Genomic DNA, 23,491 nt, shown 5'->3' on the forward strand with positions numbered 1-23,491 from the left:
GGCGGGGAGAGAGAGAGGGGGGAGGGAGACGGGGAGAGAGAGGGGGAGGAGGGCGACGGGGAGAGAGAGAGGGGGAGGGAGGCGGGGAGAGAGAGAGGGGGGAGGGAGGCGGGGAGAGAGAGAGGGGGAGGGAGGCGGGGAGAGAGAGAGGGGGGAGGGAGGCGGGGAGAGAGAGAGGGGGGAGGGAGGCGGGGAGAGAGAGAGGGGGGAGGGAGGCGGGGAGAGAGAGAGGGGGAGGAGGGAGGCTGGGAGAGAGAGAGGGGGGAGGGAGGCGGGGTGACTGACGAGGGGGATATTTGCTGGACCAGAGATTGTCATTTGAAGGTTCGAGGGATGTCGTTCACTGAGCTATAAAACGAGCCTCTTCCTTTTGATTACTGTTCGTTTAGACCCTTCACTCACGGACCCGCCGTCTCCAGTTTCACTGTGATGCGACCATCAAATTGTAAGTAAATCAGAGAGTGATACCTGTAACTACAGAGTAAAGCTCCCTCTACACTGTCCCATCAAACACTCCCAGCGCAGGTACAGGGTTAGATACAGAGTAAAGCTCCCTCTACACTGTCCCATCAAACACTCCCAGGGCAGGTACAGGGTTAGATACAGAGTAAAGCTCCCTCTACACTGTCCCGTCAAACACTCCCAGGGCAGGTACAGGGTTAGATACAGAGTAAAGCTCCCTCTACACTGTCCCATCAAACACTCCCAGGGCAGGTACAGGGTTAGATACAGAGTAAAGCTCCCTCTACACTGTCCCGTCAAACACTCCCAGGGCAGGTACAGGGTTAGATACAGAGTAAAGCTCCCTCTACACTGTCCCGTCAAACACTCCCAGGGCAGGTACAGGGTTAGATACAGAGTAAAGTTCCCTCTACACTGTCCCATCCAACACTCCCAGGGCAGGTACAGGGTTGGATACAGAGTAAAGCTCCCTCGACACTGTCCCGTCAAACACTCCCAGGGCAGGTGCAGGGTTGGATACAGAGTAAAGCTCCCTCTACACTGTCCCGTCAAACACTCCCAGGGCAGGTACAGGGTTAGATACAGAGTAAAGCTCACTCTACACTGTCCCGTCAAACACTCCCAGGGCAGGTACAGGGTTAGATACAGGGTAAAGCTCCCTCTACACTGTCCCATCAAACACTCCCAGGGCAGGTACAGGGTTAGATACAGAGTAAAGCTCCCTCTACACTGTCCCGTCAAACACTCCCAGGGCAGGTACAGGGTTAGATACAGAGTAAAGCTCCCTCTACACTGTCCCATCAAACACTCCCAGGGCAGGTACAGGGTTAGATACAGAGTAAAGCTCCCTCTACACTGTCCCGTCAAACACTCCCAGGGCAGGTACAGGGTTAGATACAGAGTAAAGCTCCCTCTACACTGTCCCATCAAACACTCCCAGGGCAGGTGCAGGGTTGGATACAGAGTAAAGCTCCCTCTACACTGTCCCATCAAACACTCCCAGGGCAGGTACAGGGTTAGATACAGAGTAAAGCTCCCTCTACACTGTCCCGTCAAACACTCCCAGGGCAGGTACAGGGTTAGATACAGAGTAAAGCTCCCTCTACACTGTCCCATCAAACACTCCCAGGGCAGGTACAGGGTTAGATACAGAGTAAAGCTCCCTCTACACTGTCCCATCAAACACTCCCAGGGCAGGTACAGGGTTAGATACAGAGTAAAGCTCCCTCTACACTGTCCCGTCAAACACTCCCAGGGCAGGTACAGGGTTAGATACAGAGTAAAGCTCCCTCTACACTGTCCCATCAAACACTCCCAGGGCAGGTACAGGGTTAGATACAGAGTAAAGCTCCCTCTACACTGTCCCGTCAAACACTCCCAGGGCAGGTACAGGGTTAGATACAGAGTAAAGCTCCCTCTACACTGTCCCGTCAAACACTCCCAGGGCAGGTACAGGGTTAGATACAGAGTAAAGTTCCCTCTACACTGTCCCATCCAACACTCCCAGGGCAGGTACAGGGTTGGATACAGAGTAAAGCTCCCTCGACACTGTCCCGTCAAACACTCCCAGGGCAGGTGCAGGGTTGGATACAGAGTAAAGCTCCCTCTACACTGTCCCGTCAAACACTCCCAGGGCAGGTACAGGGTTAGATACAGAGTAAAGCTCCCTCTACACTGTCCCGTCAAACACTCCCAGGGCAGGTACAGGGTTAGATACAGGGTAAAGCTCCCTCTACACTGTCCCATCAAACACTCCCAGGGCAGGTACAGGGTTAGATACAGAGTAAAGCTCCCTCTACACTGTCCCGTCAAACACTCCCAGGGCAGGTACAGGGTTAGATACAGAGTAAAGCTCCCTCTACACTGTCCCATCAAACACTCCCAGGGCAGGTACAGGGTTAGATACAGAGTAAAGCTCCCTCTACACTGTCCCGTCAAACACTCCCAGGGCAGGTACAGGGTTAGATACAGAGTAAAGCTCCCTCTACACTGTCCCATCCAACATTCCCAGGGCAGGTACAGGGTTAGATACAGAGTAAAGCTCCCTCTACACTGTCCCATCAAACACTCCCAGGGCAGGTGCAGGGTTGGATACAGAGTAAAGCTCCCTCTACACTGTCCCATCAAACACTCCCAGGGCAGGTACAGGGTTAGATACAGAGTAAAGCTCCCTCTACACTGTCCCGTCAAACACTCCCAGGGCAGGTACAGGGTTAGATACAGAGTAAAGCTCCCTCTACACTGTCCCATCAAACACTCCCAGGACAGGTACAGGGTTAGATACAGAGTAAAGCTCCCTCTACACTGTCCCGTCAAACACTCCCAGGGCAGGTACAGGGTTAGATACAGAGTGAAGCTCCCTCTACACTGTCCCATCAAACACTCCCAGGGCAGGTACAGGGTTAGATACAGAGTAAAGCTCCCTCTACACTGTCCCATCAAACACTCCCAGGGCAGGTACAGGGTTGGATACAGAGTAAAGCTCCCTCTACACTGTCCCGTCAAACACTCCCAGGGCAGGTACAGGGTTAGATGCAGAGTAAAGCTCCCTCTACACTGTCCCGTCAAACACTCCCAGGGCAGGTACAGGGTTAGATACAGAGTAAAGCTCCCTCTACACTGTCCCGTCAAACACTCCCAGGGCAGGTACAGGGTTAGATACAGAGTAAAGCTCCCTCTACACTGTCCCATCAAACACTCCCAGGGCAGGTACAGGGTTAGATACAGAGTAAAGCTCCCTCTACACTGTCCCATCAAACACTCCCAGGACAGGTACAGGGTTAGATACAGAGTAAAGCTCCCTCTACACTGTCCCATCAAACACTCCCAGGACAGGTACAGGGTTAGATACAGAGTAAAGCTCCCTCTACACTGTCCCGTCAAACACTCCCAGGGCAGGTACAGGGTTAGATACAGAGTGAAGCTCCCTCTACACTGTCCCATCAAACACTCCCAGGGCAGGTACAGGGTTAGATACAGAGTAAAGCTCCCTCTACACTGTCCCATCAAACACTCCCAGGGCAGGTACAGGGTTGGATATAGAGTAAAGCTCCCTCTACACTGTCCCGTCAAACACTCCCAGGGCAGGTACAGGGTTAGATGCAGAGTAAAGCTCCCTCTACACTGTCCCATCAAACACTCCCAGGGCAGGTACAGGGTTAGATCCAGAGTAAAGCTCCCTCTGCACTGTCCCGTCAAACACTCCCAGGGCAGGTACAGGGTTAGATACAGAGTAAAGCTCCCTCTACACTGTCCCATCAAACACTCCCAGGGCAGGTACAGGGTTAGATACAGAGTAAAGCTCCCTCTACACTGTCCCATCAAACACTCCCAGGACAGGTACAGGGTTAGATACAGAGTAAAGCTCCCTCTACACTGTCCCATCAAACACTCCCAGGACAGGTACAGGGTTAGATACAGAGTAAAGCTCCCTCTACACTGTCCCGTCAAACGCTCCCAGGGCAGGTACAGGGTTAGATACAGAGTAAAGCTCCCTCTACACTGTCCCGTCAAACACTCCCAGGGCAGGTACAGGGTTAGATACAGAGTAAAGCTCCCTCTACACTGTCCCGTCAAACACTCCCAGGGCAGGTACAGGGTTAGATACAGAGTAAAGCTCCCTCTACACTGTCCCGTCAAACACTCCCAGGGCAGGTACAGGGTTAGATACAGAGTAAAGCTCCCTCTACACTGTCCCATCCAACACTCCCAGGGCAGGTACAGGGTTAGATACAGAGTAAAGCTCCCTCTACACTGTCCCATCAAACACTCCCAGGGCAGGTGCAGGGTTGGATACAGAGTAAAGCTCCCTCTACACTGTCCCATCAAACACTCCCAGGGCAGGTACAGGGTTAGATACAGAGTAAAGCTCCCTCTACACTGTCCCGTCAAACACTCCCAGGGCAGGTACAGGGTTAGATACAGAGTAAAGCTCCCTCTACACTGTCCCATCAAACACTCCCAGGTCAGGTACAGGGTTAGATACAGAGTAAAGCTCCCTCTACACTGTCCCGTCAAACACTCCCAGGGCAGGTACAGGGTTAGATACAGAGTAAAGCTCCCTCTACACTATCCCATCAAACACTCCCAGGGCAGGTACAGGGTTAGATACAGAGTAAAGCTCCCTCTACACTGTCCCATCAAACACTCCCAGGGCAGGTACAGGGTTAGATACAGAGTAAAGCTCCCTCTACACTATCCCATCAAACACTCCCAGGGCAGGTACAGGGTTAGATACAGAGTAAAGCTCCCTCTACACTATCCCATCAAACACTCCCAGGGCAGGTACAGGGTTAGATACAGAGTAAAGCTCCATCTACACTGTCCCATCAAACACTCCCAGGGCAGGTACAGGGTTAGATACAGAGTAAAGCTCCCTCTACACTATCCCATCAAACACTCCCAGGGCAGGTACAGGGTTAGATACAGAGTAAAGCTCCCTCTACACTATCCCATCAAACACTCCCAGGGCAGGTACAGGGTTAGATACAGAGTAAAGCTCCCTCTACACTGTCCCATCAAACACTCCCAGGGCAGGTACAGGGTTAGATACAGAGTAAAGCTCCATCTACACTGTCCCATCAAACACTCCCAGGGCAGGTACAGGGTTAGATACAGAGTAAAGCTCCCTCTACACTATCCCATCAAACACTCCCAGGGCAGGTACAGGGTTAGATACAGAGTAAAGCTCCCTCTACACTGTCCCGTCAAACACTCCCAGGGCAGGTACAGGGTTAGATACAGAGTAAAGCTCCCTCTACACTGTCCCGTCAAACACTCCAAGGGTCAGGTACAGGGTTAGATACAGAGTAAAGCTCCCTCTACACTGTCCCATCAAACACTCCCAGGGCAGGTACAGGGTTAGATACAGAGTAAAGCTCCCTCTACACTATCCCATCAAACACTCCCAGGGCAGGTACAGGGTTAGATACAGAGTAAAGCTCCCTCTACACTGTCCCATCAAACACTCCCAGGGCAGGTACAGGGTTAGATACAGAGTAAAGCCCCCTCTGCACTATCCCATCAAACACTCCCAGGGCAGGTACAGGGTTAGATACAGAGTAAAGCTCCCTCTACACTATCCCATCAAACACTCCCAGGGCAGGTACAGGGTTAGATACAGAGTAAAGCTCCATCTACACTGTCCCATCAAACACTCCCAGGGCAGGTACAGGGTTAGATACAGAGTAAAGCTCCCTCTACACTATCCCATCAAACACTCCCAGGGCAGGTACAGGGTTAGATACAGAGTAAAGCTCCCTCTACACTGTCCCGTCAAACACTCCCAGGGCAGGTACAGGGTTAGATACAGAGTAAAGCTCCCTCTACACTGTCCCGTCAAACACTCCAAGGGTCAGGTACAGGGTTAGATACAGAGTAAAGCTCCCTCTACACTGTCCCATCAAACACTCCCAGGGCAGGTACAGGGTTAGATACAGAGTAAAGCTCCCTCTACACTGTCCCATCAAACACTCCCAGGGCAGGTACAGGGTTAGATACAGAGTAAAGCTCCCTCCACACTGTCCCATCAAACACTCCCAGGGCAGGTACAGGGTTAGATACAGAGTAAAGCTCCCTCTACACTGTCCCGTCAAACACTCCCAGGGCAGGTACGGGGTTAGATACAGAGTAAAGCTCCCTCTACACTGTCCCATCAAACACTCCCAGGGCAGGTACAGGGTTAGATACAGAGTAAAGCTCCCTCTACACTGTCCCATCAAACACTCCCAGGGCAGGTACAGGGTTAGATACAGAGTAAAGCTCCCTCTACACTGTCCCATCAAACACTCCCAGGGCAGGTACAGGGTTAGATACAGAGTAAAGCTCCCTCTACACTGTCCCATCAAACACTCCCAGGGCAGGTACAGGGTTAGATACAGAGTGAAGCTCCCTCCACACTGTCCCATTAATAACTCCGGGGACTCAAATAAAAGGGAGGAATTTCTTCTCCCAGAGGGTCGTGAATCTTTGGAATTCTTTACCCCAAAAAGCTGTGGAGGCGGAGTCATCGAATCCATTCAAGGCTGCGTTAGACTAATTTTTGATCAGCGAGGGAGTCAATGGATATGGGGAATAGGCGGGAAAGTGGAGTTGAGGTCAAAATCAGATCAGCCATGATCTCATTAAATGGCGGAACAGGCTCGAGGGGCCGAATGGCCTACTCCAGCTCCTATCTCTTCTGGTCTTATGGGTCCCTGATGGTGAGACTCTCTCTTTAAAAGGGGTCTCTGATGGTGAGGCTCTCTCTTTAAAAGGGGTCCCTGATGGTGTGACTCTCTCTTTAAAAGGGGTCCCTGATGGGGAGACTCTCTCTTTAAAAGGGGTCCCTGACGGTGAGACTCCCTCTTTAAAAGGGGTCCCTGATGGGGAGACTCTCTCTTTAAAAGGGGTCCCTTATGGGGAGACTCCCTCTTTAAAAGGGGTCCCTGATGGGGAGACTCTCTCTTTAAAAGGGGTCCCTTATGGGGAGACTCTCTCTTTAAAAGGGGTCCCTGATGGAGAGACTCTCTCTTTAAAAGGGGTCCCTGATGGGGAGACTCCCTCTTTAAAAGGGGTCCCTGATGGGGAGACTCTCTCTTTAAAAGGGGTCCCTGATGGTGAGACTCCCTCTTTAAAAGGGGTCCCTGATGGGGAGACTCTCTCTTTAAAAGGGGTCCCTGACGGTGAGACTCCCTCTTTAAAAGGGGTCCCTGATGGGGAGACTCTCTCTTTAAAAGGGGTCCCTTATGGGGAGACTCCCTCTTTAAAAGGGGTCCCTGATGGGGAGACTCTCTCTTTAAAAGGGGTCCCTTATGGGGAGACTCTCTCTTTAAAAGGGGTCCCTGATGGAGAGACTCTCTCTTTAAAAGGGGTCCCTGATGGGGAGACTCCCTCTTTAAAAGGGGTCCCTGATGGGGAGACTCTCTCTTTAAAAGGGGTCCCTGATGGTGAGACTCCCTCTTTAAAAGGGGTCCCTGATGGAGAGACTCCCTCTTTAAAAGGGGTCCCTGATGGTGAGACTCCCTCTTTAAAAGGGGTCCCTGATGGAGAGACTCCCTCTTTAAAAGGGGTCCCTGATGGTGAGACTCCCTCTTTAAAAGGGGTCCCTGATGGGGAGACACCCTCTTTAAAAGGGGTCCCTGATGGTGAGACTTTCTCTTTAAAAGGGGTCCCTGATGGAGAGACTCCCTCTTTAAAAGGGGTCCCAGATATTTTCTGACCTCTTCCTCTTGCTTTTCACAGATTGCCCACCTGTGAGCAACCAGCTTCTCCCTCCGTAAGTAACAAATAAATGAGGAGAGACTGTTTCCAGTGGGCGGGAGGGTCAGTGACCAGAGGACTCAGATTGAAGATAATCGGGGAAAGAGACAGAGGGGGGGAGATGGGGAGAACGTTCTCTCCGCAGTGAGTTGTGATGATCTGGAATTCACTGCCTGAAAGGGGAGGGGGAAACGGATTCGATAATAGGGGGATGGGGTGATAGTGGGAGAGAGGGGGTAACACAGGGAGAGGGGGGTAACACAGGGAGAGGGGGGTAACAGAGGGAGAGGGGGGTAACAGAGGGAGAGGGGGTAACAGAGGGAGAGGGGGGGTAACAGTGGGAGAGGGGGGTAACAGTGGGAGAGGGGGTAACAGAGGGAGAGGGGGTAACAGAGGGAGAGAGGGGGTAACACAGGGAGAGGGGGTAACAGCGGGAGAGGGGGTAATAGTGAGAGAGGGGGTAATAGTGAGAGAGGGGGTAACAGAGGGAGAGAGGGGGGTAACAGTGGGAGAGAGGGGGTAACAGAGGGAGAGAGGGGGTAACAGTGGGAGAGGGGGTAACAGTGGGAGAGAGGGGGTAACAGTGGGAGAGGGGGTAACAGAGGGAGAGGGGGTAACAGAGGGAGAGAGGGGGTAACAGAGGGAGAGAGGGGGTAACAGTGGGAGAGGGGGGTAACAGTGGGAGAGAGGGGGGTAACAGTGGGAGAGGGGGTAACAGTGGGAGAGGGGGTAACAGTGGGAGAGGGGGTAACAGAGGGAGAGGGGGTAACAGTGGGAGAGGGGGTAACAGTGGGAGAGGGGGGTAACAGTGGGAGAGGGGGTAACAGTGGGAGAGAGGGGGTAACAGTGGGAGAGGGGGTAACAGTGGGAGAGGGGGTAACAGTGGGAGAGGGGGTAACAGTGGGAGAGAGGGGGTAACAGTGGGAGAGGGGGGTAACAGTGGGAGAGGGGGTAACAGCAGGAGAGCGGGGGTAACAGTGGGAGAGGGGTAACAGTGGGAGAGAGGGGGTAATAGTGAGAGAGGTGGTAACAGTGGGAGAGGGGGTAACAGTGGGAGAGGGGGTAACAGTGGGAGAGGGGGGTAACAGTGGGAGAGGGGGTAACAGCAGGAGAGCGGGGGTAACAGTGGGAGAGGGGGTAACAGTGGGAGAGAGGGGGGTAACAGCAGGAGAGAGGGGGTAACAGTGGGAGAGGGGGGTAACAGCAGGAGAGCGGGGGTAACAGTGGGAGAGGGGGTAACAGTGGGAGAGAGGGGTAACAGCAGGAGAGAGGGGGTAACAGTGGGAGAGGGGGTAACAGTGGGAGAGAGGGAGTAACAGTGGGAGAGGGGGTAACAGTGGGAGAGAGGGGGGTAACAGCAGGAGAGAGGGGGTAACAGTGGGAGAGGGGGGTAACAGCAGGAGAGCGGGGGGTAACAGTGGGAGAGGGGGGTAACAGTGGGAGAGAGGGGTAACAGCAGGAGAGAGGGGGTAACAGTGGGAGAGGGGGGTAACAGTGGGAGAGAGGGAGTAACAGTGGGAGAGGGGGGTAACAGTGGGAGAGGGGGTAACAGTGGGAGAGGGAGTAACAGTGGGAGAGGGGGGTAACAGTGGGAGAGGGGGGTCACAGTGGGAGAGAGGGGGTAACAGTGGGAGAGAGGGGGTAACAGTGGGAGAGAGGGGGTAACAGTGGGAGAGGGGGTCACAGTGGGAGAGGGAGTAACAGTGGGAGAGGGGGTAACAGTGGGAGAGGGGGGTCACAGTGGGAGAGGGGGTAATAGTGAGAGAGGGGGTAATAGTGAGAGAGGGGGTAATAGTGAGAGAGGGGGTAACAGAGGGAGAGAGGGGGTAACAGAGGGAGCGAGGGGGTAACAGAGGGAGAGAGGGGGGTAACAGTGCGAGAGGGGGTAACAGTGGGAGAGGGGGGTAACAGTGGGAGAGAGGGGGTAACAGTGGGAGAGGGGGTAACAGTGGGAGAGGGGGTAACAGTGGGAGAGAGGGGGTAACAGTGGGAGAGGGGGGTAACAGTGGGAGAGAGGGGGTAACAGTGGGAGAGGGGGTAACAGTGGGAGAGGGGGGTAATAGTGGGAGAGGGGGGTAACAGTGGGAGAGGGAGTAACAGTGGGAGAGGGGGGTAACAGTGGGAGAGAGGGGGTAACAGTGGGAGAGGGGGTAACAGTGGGAGAGGGGGGTAACAGTGGGAGAGAGGGGGGTAACAGTGGGAGAGGGGGGTAACAGTGGGAGAGGGGGTAACAGTGGGAGAGGGAGTAACAGTGGGAGAGGGGGGTAACAGTGGGAGAGGGGGGTCACAGTGGGAGAGGGGGTAATAGTGAGAGAGGGGGTAATAGTGAGAGAGGGGGTAACAGAGGGAGAGAGGGGGTAACAGAGGGAGAGAGGGGGTAACAGTGGGAGAGGGGGTAACAGTGGGAGAGGGGGTAACAGTGGGAGAGGGGGGTAACAGTGGGAGAGAGGGGGTAACAGTGGGAGAGGGGGTAACAGTGGGAGAGGGGGTAACAGTGGGAGAGAGGGGGTAACAGTGGGAGAGGGGGTAACAGTGGGAGAGAGGGGGTAACAGTGGGAGAGGGGGTAACAGTGGGAGAGGGGGTAACAGTGGGAGAGGGGGTAACAGTGGGAGAGAGGGGGGTAACAGTGGGAGAGGGGGTAACAGTGGGAGAGGGGGGTAACAGTGGGAGAGAGGGGGGTAACAGTGGGAGAGGGGGTAACAGAGGGAGAGAGGGGGTAACAGTGGGAGAGGGAGTAACAGTGGGAGAGGGGGTAACAGTGGTAGAGGGGGGTCACAGTGGGAGAGGGGGTAATAGTGAGAGAGGGGGTAATAGTGAGAGAGGGGGTAACAGAGGGAGAGAGGGGGTAACAGTGTGAGAGGGGGTAACAGTGGGAGAGGGGGGTAACAGTGGGAGAGAGGGGGTAACAGTGGGAGAGGGGGGTAACAGTGAGAGAGAGGGTAACAGTGGGAGAGGGGGTAACAGTGGGAGAGGGGGTAACAGTGGGAGAGGGGGGGTAACAGTGGGAGAGGGGGTAACAGCAGGAGAGCGGGGGTAACAGTGGGAGAGGGGGTAACAGTGGGAGAGAGGGTAACAGTGGGAGAGGGGGGGTAATAGTGAGAGAGGTGGTAACAGTGGGAGAGGGGGTAACAGTGGGAGAGAGGGGGGTAACAGTGGGAGAGGGGGGTAACAGTGGGAGAGAGGGGTAACAGCAGGAGAGAGGGGGTAACAGTGGGAGAGGGGGGTAACAGTGGGAGAGGGGGGTAACAGTGGGAGAGGGGGGTAACAGCAGGAGAGCGGGGGTAACAGTGGGAGAGGGGGTAACAGTGGGAGAGAGGGGGTAATAGTGAGAGAGGGGGTAACAGTGGGAGAGGGGGGTAACAGTGGGAGAGGGTGGTAACAGTGGGAGAGGGGGGTAACAGCAGGAGAGCGGGGGTAACAGTGGGAGAGGGGGGTAACAGTGGGAGAGAGGGGGTAACAGCAGGAGAGAGGGGGTAACAGTGGGAGAGGGGGTAACAGCAGGAGAGCGGGGGTAACAGTGGGAGAGGGGGGTAACAGTGGGAGAGAGGGGGTAATAGTGAGAGAGGTGGTAACAGTGGGAGAGGGGGTAACAGTGGGAGAGCGGGGGTAACAGTGGGAGAGGGGGTAACAGTGGGAGAGAGGGGTAACAGCAGGAGAGAGGGGGTAACCGTGGGAGAGGGGGTAACAGTGAGAGAGAGGGAGTAACAGTGGGAGAGGGGGGTAACAGTGGGAGAGGGGGTAACAGTGGGAGAGGGAGTAACAGTGGGAGAGGGGGTAACAGCAGGAGAGAGGGGGTAACAGAGGGAGAGGGGGGTCACAGTGGGAGAGGGGGTAACAGAGGGAGAGGGGGTAACAGTGGGAGAGGGGGGTAACAGTGGGAGAGGGGGGGTCACAGTGGGAGAGGGGGTAACAGAGGGAGAGAGGGTAACAGTGGGAGAGGGGGTAACAGTGGGAGAGGGGGGTAACAGTGGGAGAGGGGGTTAACAGTGGGAGAGGGGCTAACAGTGGGAGAGGGGGGTCACAGTGGGAGAGGGGGTAACAGAGGGAGAGAGGGTAACAGTGGGAGAGGGGGTAACAGTGGGAGAGGGGGTAACAGTGGGAGAGAGGGGTAACAGCAGGAGAGAGGGGGTAACAGTGGGAGAGGGGGTAACAGTGGGAGAGAGGGAGTAACAGTGGGAGAGGGGGTAACAGTGGGAGAGGGGGTAACAGTGGGAGAGGGGGTAACAGCGGGAGAGGGGGTAATAGTGAGAGAGGGGGTAATAGTGAGAGAGGGGGTAACAGAGGGAGAGAGGGGGTAACAGAGGGAGAGAGGGGGGTAACAGAGGGAGAGAGGGGGTAACAGTGCGAGAGGGGGTAACAGTGGGAGAGAGGGGGTAACAGTGGGAGAGGGGGTAACAGTGGGAGAGGGGGTAACAGTGGGAGAGAGGGGGTAACAGTGGGAGAGGGGGTAACAGTGGGAGAGAGGGGGGTAACAGTGGGAGAGGGGGTAACAGTGGGAGAGGGGGTAACAGTGGGAGAGGGAGTAACAGTGGGAGAGGGGGTAACAGTGGGAGAGGGGGTAACAGTGGGAGAGAGGGGGTAACAGTGGGAGAGGGGGTAACAGTGGGAGAGAGGGGGTAACAGTGGGAGAGGGGGTAACAGTGGGAGAGTGGGTAACAGTGGGAGAGGGAGTAACAGTGGGAGAGGGGGGTAACAGTGGGAGAGGGGGGTCACAGTGGGAGAGGGGGTAATAGTGAGAAAGGGGGTAATAGTGAGAGAGGGGGTAACAGAGGGAGAGAGGGGGTAACAGAGGGAGAGAGGGGGTAACAGTGGGAGAGGGGGTAACAGTGGGAGAGGGGGTAACAGTGGGAGAGAGGGGGGTAACAGTGGGAGAGGGGGTAACAGTGGGAGAGAGGGGGTAACAGTGGGCGAGGGGGGTAACAGTGGGAGAGAGGGGGTAACAGTGGGAGAGGGGGTAACAGTGGGAGAGGGGGGTAACAGTGGGAGAGGGGGTAACAGTGGGAGAGAGGGGGTAACAGTGGGAGAGGGGGTAACAGTGGGAGAGGGGGGTAACAGTGGGAGAGAGGGGGGTAACAGTGGGAGAGGGGGTAACAGAGGGAGAGAGGGGGTAACAGTGGGAGAGGGAGTAACAGTGGGAGAGGGGGTAACAGTGGGAGAGGGGGGTCACAGTGGGAGAGGGGGTAATAGTGAGAGAGGGGGTAATAGTGAGAGAGGGGGTAACAGAGGGAGAGAGGGGGTAACAGAGGGAGAGAGGGGGTAACAGTGTGAGAGGGGGTAACAGTGGGAGAGGGGGTAACAGTGGGAGAGAGGGGGTAACAGTGGGAGAGGGGGGTAACAGTGAGAGAGAGGGTAACAGTGGGAGAGGGGGTAACAGTGGGAGAGGGGGGTAACAGTGGGAGAGGGGGGTAACAGTGGGAGAGAGGGGGTAATAGTGAGAGAGGGGGTAACAGTGGGAGAGGGGGTAACAGCAGGAGAGCGGGGGTAACAGTGGGAGAGGGGGTAACAGTGGGAGAGAGGCGGTAATAGTGAGAGAGGGGGTAACAGTGGGAGAGGGGGTAACAGTGGGAGAGGGGGTAACAGTGGGAGAGGGGGGTAACAGTGGGAGAGAGGGGGTAACAGCAGGAGAGAGGGGGTAACAGTGGGAGTGGGGGTAACAGTGGGAGAGAGGGGGTAACAGCAGGAGAGAGGGGGTAACAGTGGGAGAGGGGGTAACAGCAGGAGAGCGGGGGTAACAGTGGGAGAGGGGGGTAACAGTGGGAGAGGGGGTAACAGTGGGAGAGAGGGGTAACAGTGGGAGAGGGGGGGTAACAGTGGGAGAGGGGGTAACAGCAGGAGAGCGGGGGTAACAGTGGGAGAGGGGGTAACAGTGGGAGAGAGGGGTAACAGCAGGAGAGAGGGGGTAACAGTGGGAGAGGGGGGTAACAGTGAGAGAGAGGGAGTAACAGTGGGAGAGGGGGTAACAGTGGGAGAGGGGGGGTAACAGTGGGAGAGAGGGGGTAACAGTGGGAGAGGGGGTAACAGTGGGAGAGGGGGGTAACAGTGGGAGAGGGAGTAACAGTGGGAGAGGGGGTAACAGAGGGGGAGGGGGGTCACAGTGGGAGAGGGGGTAACAGAGGGAGAGGGGGGTAACAGTGGGAGAGGGGGGTAACAGTGGGAGAGGGGGGTCACAGTGGGAGAGGGGGTAACAGAGGGAGAGGGGGTAACAGTGGGAGAGGGGGGTAACAGTGAGAGAGGGGGTAACAGGGGGAGAGGGGGTAACAGGGGGAGAGGGGGTAACAGGGGGAGAGGGGGTAACAGTGGGAGAGGGGGGTAACAGTGGGGGATAGGGGGTAACAGAGGGAGAGGGGTTAACAGTTAGGGAGATGGGGTAACACCGGGAGAGGGGGTAACAGTGGGAGAGGGGGGTAACAGGGGGAGAGAGGGGTAACAGGGGGCGAGGGGGGTAACAGGGGGAGAGAGGGTAACAGAGGGAGAGAGGGTAACAGTGGGAGAGGGGGTAACAGTGGGAGAGGGGGTAACAGAGGGAGAGGGGGGTCACAGCTGGAGAGAGGGGGGTAACAGTGGGAGAGGGGGTAACAGTGGGAGAGGGGGGTAACAGGGGGAGGGGGGTAACAGGGGGAGAGAGGGGGTAACGGTGGGAGAGAGGGGGTAACAGTGGGAGAGAGGGGGTAACAGTGGGAGAGAGGGGGTAACAGTGGGGGAGGGGGGTAATGGAGGGAGGGGCTAACAGCGGGGGAGAGGGGGTAACAGTGGGGGAGAGGGGGTAACAGTGGGGGAGAGGGGGGTAACAGGGGGAGGGGGGGTAACAGGGGGAGAGAGGGGGTAACGGTGGGAGAGAGGGGGTAACAGTGGGCGAGGGGGTAACAGTGGGAGAGGGGGGTAACAGTGAGGGAGAGTTGGGTAAAAGTGGGAGAGAGGGGGTAACAGGGGGCGAGGGGGTAACAGGGGGAGAGAGGGTAACAGAGGGAGAGAGGGTAACAGGGGGAGAGGGGGTAACAGTGGGAGAGAGGGTAACAGTGGGAGAGGGGGTAACAGAGGGGGAGAGGGGGTAACGGGGAGAGGGGGTAACAGTGGGAAAGTGTAATAGTGGGAGAGGGGGTAACAGAGGGGGAGAGGGGGTAACAGGGGGAGAGGGGGTAACAGCGGGAGAGGGGGTAACAGTGGGGGAGAGGGGGTAATAGTGGGGGATAGGGGGTAACAGAGGGAGAGAGGGGGGGTAACAGCAGGAGAGGGGGTAATAGCGGGGGAGAGGGGGTAATAGTGGGAGAGGGGGTAGCAGAGGGAGAGGGGGGTAACAGCAGGAGAGAGGGGTTAACAGTGGGAGAGGGGGTGACAGTGGGGGAGAGGGGGTGACAGTGGGAGAGGGGGGTAACAGTGGGGGAGAAGGGGTAACAGAGGGAGAGGGGTAACAGTGGGAGAGGGGGGTAACAGTGGGGGAGGGGCTAACAGTGGGAGAGAGGGGGTAACAGAGGGAGAGGGGTAACAGTGGGAGAGGGGGTAATAGTGGGAGGGGGTAACAGTGGGAGAGGGGTAACAGTGGGGGAGAGGGGGTAACAGAGGGAGAGGGGTAACAGTGGGAGAGGGGTAATAGTGGGAGAGAGGGGGTAACAGAGGGAGAGGGGTAACAGTGGGAGAGGGGGGTAACAGTGGGAGTGTGGTAACAGTGGGAGAGGGGGTAACAGTGAGGGAGAGAGGGGGTAACAGAGGGAGAGGGGTAACAGTGGGAGAGGGTTAATAGTGGGAGGGGGTAACAGTGGGAGAGGGGGTAACATTGGGAGAGGGGTAACAGTGGGGGAGGGATAATAGTGGGAGGGGGGTAACAGTGGGAGAGGGGGGTAACAGTGGGAGAGGGGTAACAGTGGGGGAGGGGGGTAACAGTGGGAGAGAGGGGGTAACATTGGGGGAGAGGGGGTTACTGCGGGGGAGAGGGCGGTAACACTGGGGGAGAGGGGGGTAACAGTGGGAGAGAGGGGGTAACAGTGGGAGAGAGGGGGTAACAGTGGGGGAGAGGGGGTTAACAGGGGGAGGGGGGTAACAGGGGGAGAGAGGAGGTAACGGTGGGAGAGAGGGGGTAACAGTGGGAGAGAGGGGGTAACAGTGGGAGACAGGGGGTAACAGTGGGAGAGGGGGTAACAGTGAGAGAGAGGGAGTAACAGTGGGAGAGGGGGGTAACAGTGGGAGAGGGGGTAACAGTGGGAGAGAGGGGGTAACAGTGGGAGAGGGGGTAACAGTGGGAGAGGGGGTAACAGTGGGAGAGGGAGTAACAGTGGGAGAGGGGGTAACAGAGGGGGAGGGGGGTCACAGTGGGAGAGGGGGGTAACAGAGGGAGAGGGGGTAACAGTGGGAGAGGGGGGTAACAGTGGGAGAGGGGGGTCACAGTGGGAGAGGGGGTAACAGAGGGAGAGGGGGTAACAGTGGGAGAGGGGGTAACAGTGAGAGAGGGGGTAACAGGGGGAGAGGGGGTAACAGGGGAGAGGGGGGTAACAGTGGGAGAGGGGGTAACAGTGGGGGATAGGGGGTAACAGAGGGAGAGGGGTTAACAGTTAGGGAGATGGGGTAACACCGGGAGAGGGGGTAACAGTGGGAGAGGGGGGTAACAGGGGGAGAGAGGGTAACAGGGGGCGAGGGGGTAACAGGGGGAGAGAGGGTAACAGAGGGAGAGAGGGTAACAGTGGGAGAGGGGGTAACAGTGGGAGAGGGGGTAACAGAGGGAGAGGGGGGTCACAGCTGGAGAGAGGGGGTAACAGTGGGAGAGGGGGGTAACAGTGGGAGAGGGGGGGTAACAGGGGGAGGGGGGTAACAGGGGGAGAGAGGGGGTAACGGTGGGAGAGAGGGGGTAACAGTGGGAGAGAGGGGGTAACAGTGGGAGAGAGGGGGTAACAGTGGGGGAGGGGGTAATGGAGGGAGGGGCTAACAGCGGGGGAGAGGGGGGTAACAGTGGGGGAGAGGGGGTAACAGTGGGGGAGAGGGGGGTAACAGGGGGAGGGGGGTAACAGGGGGAGAGAGGGGGTAACGGTGGGAGAGAGGGGGTAACAGTGGGCGAGGGGGTAACAGTGGGAGAGGGGGGTAACAGTGAGGGAGAGTTGGGTAAAAGTGGGAGAGAGGGGGTAACAGGGGGCGAGGGGGTAACAGGGGGAGAGAGGGTAACAGAGGGAGAGAGGGTAACAGGGGGAGAGGGGGTAACAGTGGGAGAGAGGGTAACAGTGGGAGAGGGGGTAACAGAGGGGGAGAGGGGGTAACGGGGAGAGGGGGGTAACAGTGGGAAAGTGTAATAGTGGGAGAGGGGGTAACAGAGGGGGAGAGGGGGTAACAGGGGGAGAGGGGGTAACAGCGGGAGAGGGGGGTAACAGTGGGGGAGAGGGGGGTAATAGTGGGGGATAGGGGGTAACAGAGGGAGAGAGGGGGGGTAACAGCAGGAGAGGGGGTAATAGCGGGGGAGAGGGGGTAATAGTGGGAGAGGGGGTAACAGAGGGAGAGGGGGGTAACAGCAGGAGAGAGGGGTTAACAGTGGGAGAGGGGGTGACAGTGGGGGAGAGGGGGTGACAGTGGGAGAGGGGGGTAACAGTGGGGGAGAAGGGGTAACAGAGGGAGAGGGGTAACAGTGGGAGAGGGGGTAACAGTGGGGGAGGGGCTAACAGTGGGAGAGAGGGGGTAACAGAGGGAGAGGGGTAACAGTGGGAGAGGGGGTAATAGTGGGAGGGGGTAACAGTGGGAGAGGGGTAACAGTGGGGGAGAGGGGGTAACAGAGGGAGAGGGGTAACAGTGGGAGAGGGGTAATAGTGGGAGAGAGGGGGTAACAGAGGGAGAGGGGTAACAGTGGGAGAGGGGGGTAACAGTGGGAGTGTGGTAACAGTGGGAGAGGGGGTAACAGTGAGGGAGAGAGGGGGTAACAGAGGGAGAGGGTAACAGTGGGAGAGGGTTAATAGTGGGAGGGGGTAACAGTGGGAGAGGGGGTAACATTGGGAGAGGGGTAACAGTGGGGGAGGGATAATAGTGGGAGGGGGTAACAGTGGGAGAGGGTAACAGTGGGAGAGGGGTAACAGTGGGGGAGGGGGTAACAGTGGGAGAGAGGGGGTAACATTGGGGGAGAGGGGGTTACAGCGGGGGAGAGGGCGGTAACACTGGGGGAGAGGGGGGGTAACAGTGGGAGAGAGGGGGTAACAGTGGGAGAGAGGGGGTAACAGTGGGGGAGAGGGGGTTAACAGGGGGAGGGGGGTAACAGGGGGAGAGAGGAGGTAACGGTGGGAGAGAGGGGGTAACAGTGGGAGAGAGGGGGTAACAGTGGGAGACAGGGGGTAACAGTGGGCGAGGGGGTAACAGTGAGAGAGAGGGAGTAACAGTGGGAGAGGGGGTAACAGTGGGAGAGGGGGTAACAGTGGAGAGAGGGGGTAACAGTGGGAGAGGGGGTAACAGTGGGAGAGGGGGTAACAGTGGGAGAGGGAGTAACAGTGGGAGAGGGGGTAACAGAGGGGGAGGGGGGTCACAGTGGGAGAGGGGGTAACAGAGGGAGAGGGGGTAACAGTGGGAGAGGGGGTAACAGTGGGAGAGGGGGGTCACAGTGGGAGAGGGGGTAACAGAGGGAGAGGGGGTAACAGTGGGAGAGGGGGTAACAGTGAGAGAGGGGGTAACAGGGGGAGAGGGGGTAACAGGGGGAGAGGGGGTAACAGGGGGAGAGGGGGGTAACAGTGGGAGAGGGGGTAACAGTGGGGGATAGGGGGTAACAGAGGGAGAGGGGTTAACAGTTAGGGAGATGGGGTAACACCGGGAGAGGGGGGTAACAGTGGGAGAGGGGGTAACAGGGGGAGAGAGGGTAACAGGGGGCGAGGGGGTAACAGGGGGAGAGAGGGTAACAGAGGGAGAGAGGGTAACAGTGGGAGAGGGGGGTAACAGTGGGAGAGGGGGTAACAGAGGGAGAGGGGGGTCACAGCTGGAGAGAGGGGGTAACAGTGGGAGAGGGGGTAACAGTGGGAGAGGGGGGTAACAGGGGGAGGGGGGGTAACAGGGGGAGAGAGGGGGTAACGGTGGGAGAGAGGGGGTAACAGTGGGAGAGAGGGGGTAACAGTGGGAGAGAGGGGGTAACAGTGGGGGAGGGGGTAATGGAGGGAGGGGCTAACAGCGGGGGAGAGGGGGTAACAGTGGGGGAGAGGGGGTAACAGTGGGGGAGAGGGGGGTAACAGGGGGAGGGGGGTAACAGGGGAGAGAGGGGGTAACGGTGGGAGAGAGGGGGTAACAGTGGGCGAGGGGGGTAACAGTGGGAGAGGGGGGTAACAGTGAGGGAGAGTTGGGTAAAAGTGGGAGAGAGGGGGTAACAGGGGGCGAGGGGGTAACAGGGGGAGAGAGGGTAACAGAGGGAGAGAGGGTAACAGGGGGAGAGGGGGGTAACAGTGGGAGAGAGGGTAACAGTGGGAGAGGGGGTAACAGAGGGGGAGAGGGGGTAACGGGGAGAGGGGGTAACAGTGGGAAAGTGTAATAGTGGGAGAGGGGGTAACAGAGGGGGAGAGGGGGGTAACAGGGGGAGAGGGGGTAACAGCGGGAGAGGGGGTAACAGTGGGGGAGAGGGGGTAATAGTGGGGGATAGGGGGTAACAGAGGGAGAGAGGGGGGTAACAGCAGGAGAGGGGGTAATAGCGGGGGAGAGGGGGTAATAGTGGGAGAGGGGGTAACAGAGGGAGAGGGGGGTAACAGCAGGAGAGAGGGGTTAACAGTGGGAGAGGGGGTGACAGTGGGGGAGAGGGGGTGACAGTGGGAGAGGGGGGTAACAGTGGGGGAGGGGCTAACAGTGGGAGAGAGGGGGTAACAGAGGGAGAGGGGTAACAGTGGGAGAGGGGGTAATAGTGGGAGGGGGTAACAGAGGGAGAGGGGTAACAGTGGGAGAGGGGGTAACAGTGGGGGAGGGGCTAACAGTGGGAGAGAGGGGGTAACAGAGGGAGAGGGGTAACAGTGGGAGAGGGGGTAATAGTGGGAGGGGGTAACAGTGGGAGAGGGGTAACAGTGGGGGAGAGGGGGTAACAGAGGGAGAGGGGTAACAGTGGGAGAGGGGTAATAGTGGGAGAGAGGGGGTAACAGAGGGAGAGGGGTAACAGTGGGAGAGGGGGTAACAGTGGGAGTGTGGTAACAGTGGGAGAGAGGGTAACAGTGAGGGAGAGAGGGGGTAACAGAGGGAGAGGGGTAACAGTGGGAGAGGGTTAATAGTGGGAGGGGGTAACAGTGGGAGAGGGGGTAACATTGGGAGAGGGGTAACAGTGGGGGAGGGATAATAGTGGGAGGGGGTAACAGTGGGAGAGGGGGTAACAGTGGGAGAGGGGTAACAGTGGGGGAGGGGGGTAACAGTGGGAGAGAGGGGGTAACATTGGGGGAGAGGCGGTAACACTGGGGGAGAGGGCGGTAACACTGGGGGAGAGGGGGGTAACAGTGGGAGAGAGGGGGTAACAGTGGGAGAGAGGGGGTAACAGTGGGGGAGAGGGGGTTAACAGGGGGAGGGGGGTAACAGGGGGAGAGAGGAGGTAACGGTGGGAGAGAGGGGGTAACAGTGGGAGAGAGGGGGGTAACAGTGGGAGACAGGGGGTAACAGTGGGCGAGGGGGGTAACAGTGGGAGAGGGGGTAACAGGGGGAGAGAGGGTAACAGAGGGAGAGAGGGTAACAGGGGGAGAAGGGGTAACAGAGGGAAAGTGGGGTAAAAGTGGGAGAGAGGGGGTAACAGTGGGAGACAGGGGGTAACAGTGGGAGAGGGGGTAACAGTGGGAGAGAGGGTAATAGTGAGAGAGGGGGGTAACAGGGGGAGGGGTGGTAACAGTGGGAGAGGGGGTAACAGAGGGAGAGGCGTAACAGTGGGAGAGTGGTAACAGTGGGGGAGGTGGTAACAGTGGGAGAGAGGGGGTAACAGTGGGTGAGGGGGTAACAGAGGGAGGGAGGGGGTAACAGCGGGGGGAGAGGGGGGTAACAGCGGGGGAGAGGGGGTAACAGTGGGGGAGAGGGGGTAACAGTGGGGGAGAGGGGGGTAACAGGGGGAGAGAGGGGGTAACGGTGGGAGAGAGGGGGTAACAGTGGGAGAGAGGGGGTAACAGTGTGGGAGTGGGTAACAGAGGGAGGGAGGGGGGTAACAGCGGGGGAGAGGGGGTAACAGCGGGGGAGAGGGGGTAACAGTGGGAGAGAGGGGGTAACAGTGGGCGAGAGGGTAACAGTGGGAGAGGGAGTAACAGGGGGAGAGAGGGTAAAAGGGGGAGAAGGGGTAACAGAGGGAAAGTGGGGTAAAAGTGGGAGAGAGGGGGTAACAGTGGGAGAGAGGGGGTAACAGTGGGAGAGAGGGGGTAACAGAGGGAGAGATGGTAATAGTGGGAGAGGGGGGTAACAGTGAGGGAGAGTTGGGTAAAAGTGGGAGAGAGGGGGTAACAGAGGGAGAGGGGGTAACAGGGGGCGAGGGGGTAACAGAGGGAGAGAGGGTAACAGGGGGAGAAGGGGTAACAGAGGGAAAGTGGGGTAAAAGTGGGAGACAGGGGGTAACAGTGGGAGAGAGGGGGTAACAGTGGGAGAGAGGGGGTAACAGTGGGAGAGAGGGTAATAGTGGGAGAGGGGGTAACAGGGGGGGAGAGGGGGTAACAGGGGGAGAGGGGGGGTAACAGCGGGAGAGGAGGTAACAGTGGGGGAGAGGGGGTAATAGTGGGGGATAGGGGGTAACAGAGGGAGAGAGGGGGTAACAGCAGGAGAGGGGGTAACAGCGGGGGAGAGGGGTTAATAGTGGGAGAGGGGGTAACAGAGGGAGAGGGGGGTAACAGCAGGAGAGAGGGGTTAACAGTGGGAGAGGGGGTGACAGTGGGGGAGAGGGGGTGACAGTGGGAGAGGGGGAACAGTGGGAGAGGGGGTAACAGTGGGGGAGGGGGTAACAGTGGGAGAGAGGGGGTAACAGAGGGAGAGGGGTAACAGTGGGAGAGGGGGTAATAGTGGGAGGGGGGTAACAGTGGGAGAGGGGTAACAGTGGGGGAGGGGGTAACAGTGGGAGAGAGGGGGTAACAGAGGGAGAGGGGTAACAGTGGGAGAGGGGTAATAGTGGGAGAGAGGGGGTAACAGAGGGAGAGGGGTAACAGTGGGAGAGGGGGGTAACAGTGGGAGAGTGGTAACAGTGGGAGAGGGGGGTAACAGTGAGGGAGAGAGGGGGTAACAGAGGGAGAGGGGTAACAGTGGGAGAGGGTTAATAGTGGGAGGGGGTAACAGTGGGAGAGGGGGTAACAGTGGGAGAGGGGTAACAGTGGGGGAGGGGTAACAGTGGGAGAGGGGGGTAACAGTGGGAGAGGGGGTAACAGTGGGAGAGGGGTAACAGTGGGGGAGGGGGGTAACAGTGGGAGAGAGGGGGTAACATTGGGGGAGAGGGGGTTACAGCGGGGGAGAGGGCGGTAACACTGGGGGAGAGGGGGGTAACAGTGGGAGAGAGGAGGTAACATTGGGAGAGAGGGGGTAACAGTGGGGGAGAGGGGGGTAACAGGGGGAGGGGGGGTAACAGGGGGAGAGAGGAGGTAACGGTGGGAGAGAGGGGGTAACAGTGGAGAGAGGGTAACAGGGGGAGACAGGGGGTAACAGTGGGCGAGGGGGTAACAGTGGGAGAGGGGGTAACAGGGGGAGAGAGGGGGGTAACAGTGGGAGACAGGGGGTAACAGTGGGCGAGGGGGTAACAGGGGGAGAGAGGGTAACAGAGGGAGAGAGGGTAACAGGGGTAGAAGGGGTAACAGAGGGAAAGTGGGGTAAAAGTGGGAGAGAGGGGGTAACAGTGGGAGACAGGGGGTAACAGTGGGAGAGGGGGTAACAGGGGGAGATGGGGGTAACAGTGGGAGAGAGGGTAATAGTGAGAGAGGGGGTAACAGGGGGAGGGGGGTAACAGTGGGAGAGGGGGTAACAGTGGGAGAGAGGGTAATAGTGGAAGAGGGGGTAACAGTGGGGGAGAGGGGGGTAACAGTGGGACAGAGGGGGTAACAGCGGGGAGAGGGGGTAACAGTGAGGGAGAGGGGGTATCAGTGGGGGATAGGGGGTAACAGAGGGGGAGAGGGGGGTAACAGCAGGAGAGGGGGGTAACAGTGGGGGAGAGGGGGTATCAGTGGGGGATAGGGGGTAACAGCAGGAGAGGGGGTAACAGCGGGGGAGAGGGGGGTAACAGAGGGGGAGAGGGGGGTAACAGAGGGGGAGAGGGGGGTAACAGTGGTGGAGAGGGGGTAACAGAGGGGGAGAGGGGGGTAACAGCAGGAGAGGGGGTAACAGCGGGGGAGAGGGGGTAATAGTGGGAGAGGGGGTAACAGAGGGGGAGAGGGGGTAACAGAGGGAGAGGGGGGTAACAGCAGCAGAGAGGGGTTAACAATGGGAGAGGGGGGTGACAGTGGGGGAGAGGGGGGTAACAGTGGGAGAGGGGGTAACAGTGGGGGAGAAGGGGTAATAGTGGGAGAGGCGGGTAACAGTGGGAGAGGGGTAACAGTGGGAGAGGGGGTAACAGTGAGGGAGAGGGGTAACAGTGGGAGAGTGGTAACAGTGGGAGAGTGTTAACAGTGGGAGAGGGGGGTAACAGTGAGGGAGAGGGGGTAATAGTGGGAGAGGCGGTAACAGAGGGAGAGAGGGGTTAACAGAGGGAGAGGGGTAACAGTGGGAGAGGGGTAATAGTGGGAGGGGGTAACAGTGGGAGAGGGGTTAACAGTGGGAGAGGGGTAATAGTGGGAGGGGGTAACAGTGGGAGAGGGGGTAACAGAGGGAGAGGGGTAATAGTGGGAGGGGGTAACAGTGGGAGAGGGGTAACAGTGGGAGAGAGGGGGTAAC

The 23,491-nt window shown here is 58.0% G+C and overlaps 1 protein-coding gene across 2 annotated transcripts in view; it reads left to right on the plus strand.

The window, feature by feature from the left end:
- LOC137318667 (linker for activation of T-cells family member 1-like) overlaps window positions 1-23,491 on the plus strand; it is a 102,468-nt gene that overhangs the window by 9,199 nt on the left and 69,778 nt on the right. The window contains exons 3-4 of one of the 2 annotated variants that reach the window (XM_067981368.1): window positions 381-445; window positions 7,684-7,717. In XM_067981368.1, the coding sequence (XP_067837469.1) occupies window positions 381-445; window positions 7,684-7,717 (99 nt within the window). The remainder of the gene's footprint in view (window positions 1-380; window positions 446-7,683; window positions 7,718-23,491) is intronic. The other variant, XM_067981369.1, reaches the window with a different exon arrangement.

The sequence above is a fragment of the Heptranchias perlo genome, unplaced genomic scaffold, assembly GCF_035084215.1.
Source record: "Heptranchias perlo isolate sHepPer1 unplaced genomic scaffold, sHepPer1.hap1 HAP1_SCAFFOLD_705, whole genome shotgun sequence".
NCBI classification, from domain to species: Eukaryota; Metazoa; Chordata; class Chondrichthyes; order Hexanchiformes; family Hexanchidae; genus Heptranchias; species Heptranchias perlo.